General features: G+C 36.7%; 2 protein-coding genes across 3 annotated transcripts in view; both read left to right on the top strand.

The window, feature by feature from the left end:
- The window catches only part of LOC113228850 (discoidin domain-containing receptor 2-like), a 53,530-nt gene extending 47,192 nt beyond the window's left edge, over positions 1-6,338 (top strand). For both annotated transcript variants that reach the window (XM_026462270.1, XM_026462278.1), the window contains exons 12-14: positions 382-633; positions 777-1,023; positions 1,237-6,338. In XM_026462270.1, the coding sequence (XP_026318055.1) occupies positions 382-633; positions 777-1,023; positions 1,237-1,428 (691 nt within the window). In that variant the 3' untranslated portion in view covers positions 1,429-6,338. The remainder of the gene's footprint in view (positions 1-381; positions 634-776; positions 1,024-1,236) is intronic.
- Positions 6,339-6,533: 195 nt separating this feature from the next.
- Positions 6,534-9,097, top strand: LOC113239923. The gene is made up of 4 exons (XM_026477086.1): positions 6,534-6,988; positions 7,065-7,199; positions 7,325-7,480; positions 7,961-9,097. Exons 1-4 carry the CDS (start codon positions 6,554-6,556, stop codon positions 8,294-8,296), a joined length of 1,062 nt encoding a protein of 353 aa, XP_026332871.1. The 5' UTR covers positions 6,534-6,553; the 3' UTR covers positions 8,297-9,097.
- Positions 9,098-9,311: the final 214 nt, after the last annotated feature.

Raw genomic sequence — 9,311 nt, 5'->3', positions numbered from 1 at the left:
TGACACCATCGTCATCTAGATTTTCATAATATATGTATTATATTGCATTGTATTGTATATGCATACGAGTATACAGAGTGGCGCTATATTCGTATTCCCATAGGTGTAGGCTGACTATCGGCCGCCATCTTTCACGTTTCTGATAAATTTCTCTTGCTTCATTTACAGGTACCAGTCTGTTCATACAAACCCTTTTATTGTTCTCACTACGCTCAGCATTTTTAAGACTATTCTTAATTTTATCTGAAAATGTCCACTAAATATGTTTGGACTAATATAAATTATTATTATTTATCTCACTTTTTTTGAAAAGACGATGCGATGTTAGAATAAGAGTCTGTATTTTGTACTTGTTTTTAATAGGATCTGTGTTTATTGTAGGGAGGAGTTCGAGCGCGATGTTCGTATCTTAGCAGCGCTGTCGTCGCCCCACCTAGCACGCGTGTTAGGAGCGTGTCGCACGCCGCCTCTTGCAGTAGTACTGGAATACCTGGAACTAGGAGACCTTTGCGCTTTCTTGCGCAGTGCAGCCCCACAGTCTACGGCCACAGTACTCCACATTGCCACACAAATAGCAGCTGGCATGCAGTATCTCGAGTCGCTTAACTTTGTTCATAGGGATCTCGCTGCAAGGTTTGTATTATTAAATAAATATACATATTATGTACGTATGTATGCTTCACCACTCTTTTAATTAGTTGTTTAAGATTATACGGGCTATGTTATGTTTAACTTTTGAAGCAGGCCTATAGATAATATTATTATTAACTTTTCAGAAACTGTCTAGTGGGTAAAAACTATCAAGTGAAGATAAGTGACTTTGGAACAGACAACGAGACTTACGCGTGCGACTATTACAAAGTGGATGGACGAATCCCGTTGCCGCTGCGGTGGGCGGCGTGGGAGTCGGTGTTGCTCGGCAAGTACACGACTAAGAGCGACGTGTGGGCCTTCGCTGTCACACTTCACGAGCTCTTTACACAATGTCGCCGGCGCCCTTACGATCACATGACCGACAACGAGGTAACTTCGTATAAATTTTTCCTACTTTGATTTTTTTTTCACACAACACAACATTGTCAACCGAATGATGGGACAAAGCGTGTTTTTCGCTAAGTACAAACATTTACATTTTCTGATTCCAGTCCCCACATTTGTAAATCAAAGTTTTGCGATAATGGGAATAGAATATCGGTTAAATATTGTTATTTTATAAAATTAATTTGATGATTACAGGTGCTAGAAAACCTTTCCCATTTGCAAGCGGATGACGGCGTATTCGAGTGCATCCACAGGTCGGCGGGATGCCCGCGAGACCTCTATGAGCTGATGTGCGAATGCTGGCGACGTGACGAGCTCGAGCGGCCTGCCTTCGCGGAAATACACCTCTTCCTCCAGCGCAAGAGCATCAATGTTGCCACCTCGTGATCTTGGTACTTCACATGCCCCCACCTCCAGGGCATGACCGAATAACCCCACGTGTGGGGCAACAGTTGAGACCAACTGGATAGTGGCGCGGAATTGGTTACAAGGTTTTAACGCGCGACTCTTAATTGTACTTCTGTACTTAGGTCTTGCACTTATACCATTAACTTTCGACCATTATGTAGGTCAGCCGACAGACTTACGTATATTAAGTAATTGAAGAGTGCATTGCGAAATGTAAAGTTTGTAAGCAATCATCGATTTTTCAGTAAGGTCTACTTTTCTTACATTGTCAGAACCTTAAAGGAAAGTCGGTGGTTCATATTTGGGTTTTACTTGAAATTGTAACGTTGCATTATTCCTTTTTAAGACTAATTTGAGTATGCGTAGATTTAGGGCGTGCGATTTATATTTTTCTATTTATTGATTTATGTATTTATAGTGTTCTTGACTGAAAGCTTATTCTTCTCTGTGATACTACTGTTTAGTTTTATATTTCCACATATCGTGCTAGCGAGTTGCAGTTTTCCTAAGTGTATGTGTCTGTCCTGACTGGATTTTAAGTAAAACCCGAATTCGAAGAAGTTGTAAGCACAACTTCTTTGCATCGGTTTGTAAGAGGTTTTTGTATGTACCAGTTAGTACTCAACGTTTGCTCCAATTTGTTTTCCGGGCTAAATCTGAGTTATCGATGGTGTGATCATTTCACTCATTGTTGCTCTAACTTTTATTACTTTAGGATGGCTCATGCGATGTAGCTAATTGTTTTAGGAAACTGTAGTTTCAGATTATTTATCCGAGTGTCGGCGACAGTGCTTGAGCCAATTTTTTTAAATTTTAATTGAATGAGTTTAAAAATTTGTGCATGCGTGCGTCTCTTGAATCTAGAGCCGGAGTGTATTTAGATTGTATTCAGTCAATTATAGTAACAATGTATGAGATGGAAACATTGCGTGTTCTAGCCCATGGGTTTTTGTACTTAATACATAGTGGTTTGATGGTAGACGCTTTTCACGTCCTGGCTTGAGCACAGCTTCACTCCTGGCTAGTGTAGGGCAGGGCCAGATCACGCAATTGCCTCGATATGCTCGGAATATTGCCTAAAAAATTTTTCGTGTCTTCCGTAGCGTGAATCGTTTCTGTTTGATATTAATTCTATTTACAAGTACAAATAATATGTTAGATCTTAAACTATTTACAGCGTAACTGTAGCTTTTTAAAAACGCGAACAATATACAAGCAATATAATGTGACATAGCGCTATGTTCTTATCATTTATCACTACTTTTCTAAAAAATTCTCAGCAGCTCGCGATTGTTAGACTCGAAATTAGAGTAGGGCACTGCACTAATCAAGTGATCTTGAATCATGGAAATCAGTGAAATATAAGATCTCAAATCTCATCTCTGTAAAATATAAAGGCTCAAAATGAAGAATAATTTGTTATGAACTGTGATAAAGGTTCGTCAAACTTATTGCTATTCAATGTATTGATAATTCATGCTACGGAAAGCAAAATATTAAAGTACTTATTACTAAATAGTTTTACGGCTGTTTAACTTTCATGAGTGAGCTACGTTTAATAGACATAAGTAATCCGTTCTTCCTTTTCCATAGACGGTGGTCTTTGTATGGAGTTTACAAACTACTTAAATTATCTTGACAATTTTTGATTGCACGTTGTTTGAAATGTTGTAGTAACGCAATTCGATCTCACGCAGTTTTCGTAGGGCCAAACATGTGTTGAACTAAAGAAGCAGGTCGTCTCGGTCTGTGTAGAAGTCTTTTGCGAAACGATTGGGCTGCGCAGTAGATACGTCAGAAAAAATACCACGTCTAGCAAATTATTTGGGCATGAATGTGATTTTAAAGCTGTACTATAAAAAAATATTAAACATATTTCGTACAAAACTGTATGAAAAATTTAATTTTATAGGGTCGTATGTAGAGCCCATTCCAGATTAGAGTTACCAACCTATTATATACAGTCTTCTATTTTCATATGCCACACGTTTAACTGGTAAACTCTTGGGCGGTTGATTTTTTAATTGTAATAGTTATTTTTCGTCTAATATTTGGTTAAAATTTTTATTTATGTACAAAAAACAATTCTATAACGTTTTGAAAATAATAATCCTTTTACTGGCAGACTACTATATAGAGCTTTGATGAGTTTCACAGATGTCTAATCATTAAGTAAATGCTAAATTCTAATAGAAATTATAAAAAATAGACCTCTGCTTTGATAATAGTAGTAAGAATTGTTAGTGATAGCGCATCTGAATCGATTAAATGAATTTTATTAAGAGTATTTAGTATATTTAATAGTTGAAAAGTTGTCTATTTTCCGTAGTTTGCTATGTTAAAGTTAGGGACGGTAGTCACGACAATATACATGATTATAATGTATTTATAACATTTTGTATTCTAGGGTGGATACTTAATGCGAAGTGTGCATGTTTTTGTTATATTACAGATAGAAAGTTAATATTATATGTATAGGTATGTATTTGACAATCTCGAGCAACGATAGCAATAAAGTAGTACAATTTTTCACTTCGCCGTGAGTAAACACGCTTGAATCTCTAGCCGCAAACAAATTTACTGGCTCAAGACTACAAAACAACGTATACGTATACTTTATGCTTAAATTCTTCAAACAGCCGTTATTTAATTCAGTGAAAGGAATGACAATATCTATTTTATGTACAGATTTATTGAGGCGGTGATATATATCGTTGTTTTGTAGACTTGGCGTAAGTTTTACACCTATTCTACAGCCCTTATTCGTACGGCAGAATATCTATGTTTTTAGTTTAGTAGTTAATAGAGGGTGTCATATGAACATTCATGAATTTCATACAATACATACACTATTGTTAGGCTCCGCGGTGTCTAATTGAGAAAAACAGCCCGTTATACCATATAACGACTTTTTTTATGACTTCAAGTGACGGGACGAACAAGTCATGCGCCTGATCGTAAACTACACGCCTGTCCGTAACAGTTGCAGTGCCACTCAAAACATGAGACAAGTTGACAAATCCCATATGCCTAAAAAGTAAGTTCACCAGCAACCTTACCCTTCAAAACCGGAACACAGTAATGCTGCCTTTACTGCTTGGCGGCAGAAATTCGTAAGGTGGCAGATAGAACAGCCAACTTAGTACGTCTAGGGTAGTCCCTGGACGAACTCTTTCACAAGGAGCACTACTGCTACTAGAAGACTTTGTAATCATGTTTGCACTTTTTGATAATTCCATTTGTTCAAACACATTTGTTGACAATATTGCCACGTACGTGTTTAGTACAGTACGAGGTGGATAGTTGCACAGAACCCTACTTTAACCCACACTGACTGGTTAGATCTTTTCAGATTCTGAAAACAATTCTCATTCGAGAGAACAGACTTAATACAATTCGGGTGTTATTCTTTAATTATTCCTTATATTTCCGTAATTGCGGGCTAAATACATTTATTATAAATTAACTTTCCATTATTAGTTATAATAATGTTTTTCTTATGTATACCGGGCGTCGAGTGTTATTTAAGCATGGCGTAACCCCACATTGCATCTCAACGTGTGTAAGGACTATTTCGAAAAATTGTTACACAGTTGTTGATATGTTATGTAAATATTATGTCGATGGTTTGACTAGCAACACGTTAGGTTAGCGCGGTTATAACAGTTGCCTATAAAAACCCATAAATATGGACGGAATTTTACAAAAATTATGTAAAAATCCTTATTTTTTATACATATATAATAAGTTACTAATGTAACTTACAACAACGCGATCAAATTAAAATGTATTTATTATAAGAAATTCCCATGTAACAATGTCTGAACTGCGAAGGGAAGTAGAATAGGTGTTCGAAAGGTAACTTTCGTGTATCTCTAGTTCTTATGTTCTCTGTTATGGACCGAAACAAACGGCTTAACTTGAAAAGCTTAATAAATTAAGCACTTGATTAGATGTAAGCGAGGCTTTATTTGCAATGTAGAAAGTTTTATTCACTATGATTATATCGTACACTGACGGAACCAATCTTTACTAGGCTAATGGAACACATAGAGATCTAACTATTTTTTAAGTAAGTAGGGCCATTATACAGGGCGCAACAAAAAGGTTCAACTGTTTTTAGCTGGAAATTGTATTCATAAAAATCGATGTCGACAACTGTAGCAAAAAGCTTTTTGAAATTCGTAAACAGAAGCCGAAGCAAATAGAAAAATATGTAAAAACAACAGGCCTATCAAGTTGACTGTGTAGACTTTATGTTGAAGACAAAAATTACTACTAATAATACATGAAATATGGTCGGACCTGTCTGTTACGCTTTGTATACAATAATTAATAATGCGATTATTTTAACTTTGGCCTTATTTTCTCTGTTAACTACTGGCTAGACGATAGTTTAGTTTAGACAAGAGTAAGAGTAGGTGAGTGGCTGATTGTTCCCTCAGCTGCTGTATGGTATATTTACCGATAGCGACGTATCTTAGGCTCTAATAATAATAACGATGTACAATAAAACACCCTCTTTGCCTTAGTGATGCTATTCTTACCCCTAACGCTATGGACGATATCACGTTAGAACCAAATTTATAATGTAACTTGTAAATATGAATCCTTACGGCTGATGTAAAATATTGAGCACTATGGAACACTTAAATTCCTAATAATGGTCCAAACTTCACTCGCTTTTTTATTTGTACTATACGATTATACAATTTCTATATAGATAAAGAAATAATAATAGTTAGACTAGAAATACAACTTATGCTTTAATTTTATTTTTTAGATGTAAAACAAGTATTTGTCAAAATGCTTAATTTTCATAATCAAAGTTTTATGAAGAAAAGGTTGATACCAAATGCAGTATTTTTTTTTATATTCTACATCTTTGTACCCAAATAAAAGCAATAATCGAAACTCGATTTTTTATTTTTTTCGTTATGATTCATTCATGCTCGTAAAATAAAAAGATTTTTTTCCATTCTAAATGGACGCAATAGCGCTATATTTGCAAATAATCCTTATCGATCGCAACGCTTAAAACAACTTCCTTCGCTAAGCAAAAATACGCAAGTCGAAGCGGGCGAGGCTTAGACGCACACGTAAAATGGTTGGCTACGGTCATGTCGCACTTTGCGTACTATTGCTGCATTGCGCGGCCGCTGTCAAAGTTAAAGTGCTCATGCATTCTGACCAGGAGGATTCTAAGATAGAAGATGAAGAGTTTACGCGCACAGAGTCTTGGGATCACAAACATCGGGAAACAGTTACATTGATGCCATTCATCAAACACCACAAACATGTCGAAGAAAAAGTGGACTTCGAGGAAGAAAAGTCGACTACAGAAAAGCAGTCGCAGCACCAGATGCATCCAAATGAGATGATATTTCCATTGATCTACCGTCAGAATCATATAAATAGCATGTTCAAATTTGGGGAGAACTGGTATACTTGGTCTACTGAGAAAAGAACTGATGGTTCTAATGCCATCAACTACTACATATGTTACGATGAGCCGAAACATTGCGACGAAGTCGGCTGGGTAAGGAAATTTACCATATTTTATTTAAATATTAATATTACATGAAATTACAATGATTACATTTATTACGTCTCAGGAAAGGACTGATTCGCTTCCAAAATGTGCCTTCCAAATCGATTCGCTGCTTCCGGAAGATCGCGCCTGTATTAATAGTTTCGGCGTGGAACCACACAACAGTGGCGGGATATGCGACGGTGCTGAACAGATGAAGGTCAAGTTTGATATTTTTATTTTGGCAAAAGCATTTCATGTGGAGACTACAATTTAGTTGTAGTTTTTTTCAATCAACCGCATAAATTGAATGTTTCAGCATTGCCATTGATTATGCACTTGCAGGTAAGCGACATAGTGCATTCATGTGGGCCTCGGATACGGTCTTTGTGGCGTTTCTTTCGAGTGAGTCGGCGCCCTGCTAACGTGGCCAAGCCAGCCGATGTTAATTCGCTTATCTGTGAGGACGAGGAAGAATGTTACATCACTATTGAATATAGAGTAAGTAGTATTGAAGATATATATATATATATCACACGGAGAAAATTGAAAGAGAGCACGTAATTTTAATGAACCTTAAATCGCTTACGACATGGTCAATATAAAAATCTTCGTTTAATTTTTTTTTTCTATAATATCAAGTGACGGGACGAACAAGTCGTGCGCCTGATGGTAAGCTACAAGCCTGTCCATAACAGTTACAGTGCCACTCGGCTTTGAATCGCAAAGATCTGAGGGGCACTGCCACTGCGCCCGACGCCCTGAGACAAGTTGACAAGTCCCATGTGCCTGCATTTTTCACCAGGATCATTTACCTTCAAAACCGAAACACAGTAATGCTTACATTACATGCTTGGCGCAGAAATAGGTAAGGTGGCAGTACTTCCCTGGACGAACTCTTTCATAAGGACTTTACTGCTACTTAACATATCAATGTCTAGAAATCTGCCTTCTATCATACTAAATCTATGCTTCCAACAGATACATCATGACAGGATTACGTTTTCGCTACACGAGCCAACACGAGGACAGACCTTTAAAAGTGCTCTCAAGCGAGACGTTATAGTAGACGATGCAACCACGACGGAGTCTCTAGCCCCAGCACCTCACATACGCGTCCGCAAGACCAAGAAAAGAGAACCCGTCCTAGACGAATCTTTACAAAAGCCTGTTGTAAAGAAATTCCACACGAGAAATAGGAGCAAGGTTGTTGAGGGCAAAGGCTTGGTGAAAGAACGCAATGACTCTGGTTATAAAAGATCAGTCAAAAATAGAATTAAAATAAGGGAAGATGTTTCGGACGACACATCCGAATGAACATAAAATGTGGTGTATAATTAATATAAAATGTGTCGATAGGATAGTAGAATTTTCATTCACATATATTTTGTTTCATATGCGGAGGATACGATATTTATTACATTTGTGAAGTCAACTTCAACTTCAACTGTGAAGTTCCGCACGCGGGAAAGCATGTGACTTTTAAAATGCTTATTTTTATAAGAGTTAAGGTTGTTTGTTGTATAATTTTTTTATGTCTCAAACCATGTGTACTGATAAAATCTCCTTCACATTCATGAGTTTTAACAAAAAATCGAAGGAACAAAACCTCTGAAGATATCATACTAGAATATTGATTAAGCAACTCATGAAGATAGGGTAAAGTTGATATTATAGTAGGCTATTTTATTCGCTTAGTCTTAAATCATTCGAGAGAGATATCGATATTGTGGTTTCTCTCTCACCTGCTTAGTGACGTATGCAAATAACGCGTGCGTATGTCCATTATCGATGAAAACAAATCGGTGCGGTACCTTTTGAGTAACTTCTTACCTGCTATACTGTTGAAATGTCGCAACCTTTTTTAATTGCTGATCCTGTCACAAAGGATAGTTTTTATAAAAATCACATTTCACATGTCGGATCTTACGGCTTAAACACGCATTGTTCTCAATAATGTGCTCTATAAATATTTTTTTAATTCCGTTCCTACTTTCATTATTACAACAAAATGGAACATCATCTATATCTATATCGATAGCATTTACCGACTGCAGTAATGCACGGCCCTGCGATTAAACAAAAGGCCAGTACCTGCTCGTAAGTGGGAGATAAGCTCAATACTATTGTCCCGCTCCGATAATTTATGGCCGAGTCAGCAGCGAGTACATAATCTTACTATAGCATTACTTGTTAATATGTTGGTAACAAATGCATGAATATGAAAAAAAGGAAATTTGAAATAATACGCGTTTCAATTAATTCCTAGCCTTTCATTAGTTTGTATGAAAATAAAACAACATCGTATTGTAAGAAGTAAGTATACGTATAT

This window comes from Hyposmocoma kahamanoa, unplaced genomic scaffold (assembly GCF_003589595.1).
Source record: "Hyposmocoma kahamanoa isolate Upper Pololo Valley unplaced genomic scaffold, ASM358959v1 100021, whole genome shotgun sequence".
NCBI lineage: Eukaryota > Metazoa > Arthropoda > Insecta > Lepidoptera > Cosmopterigidae > Hyposmocoma > Hyposmocoma kahamanoa.
Note: the sequence above shows the minus strand (reverse complement) of the source record. Positions and strands in the feature narration are given on the sequence as shown.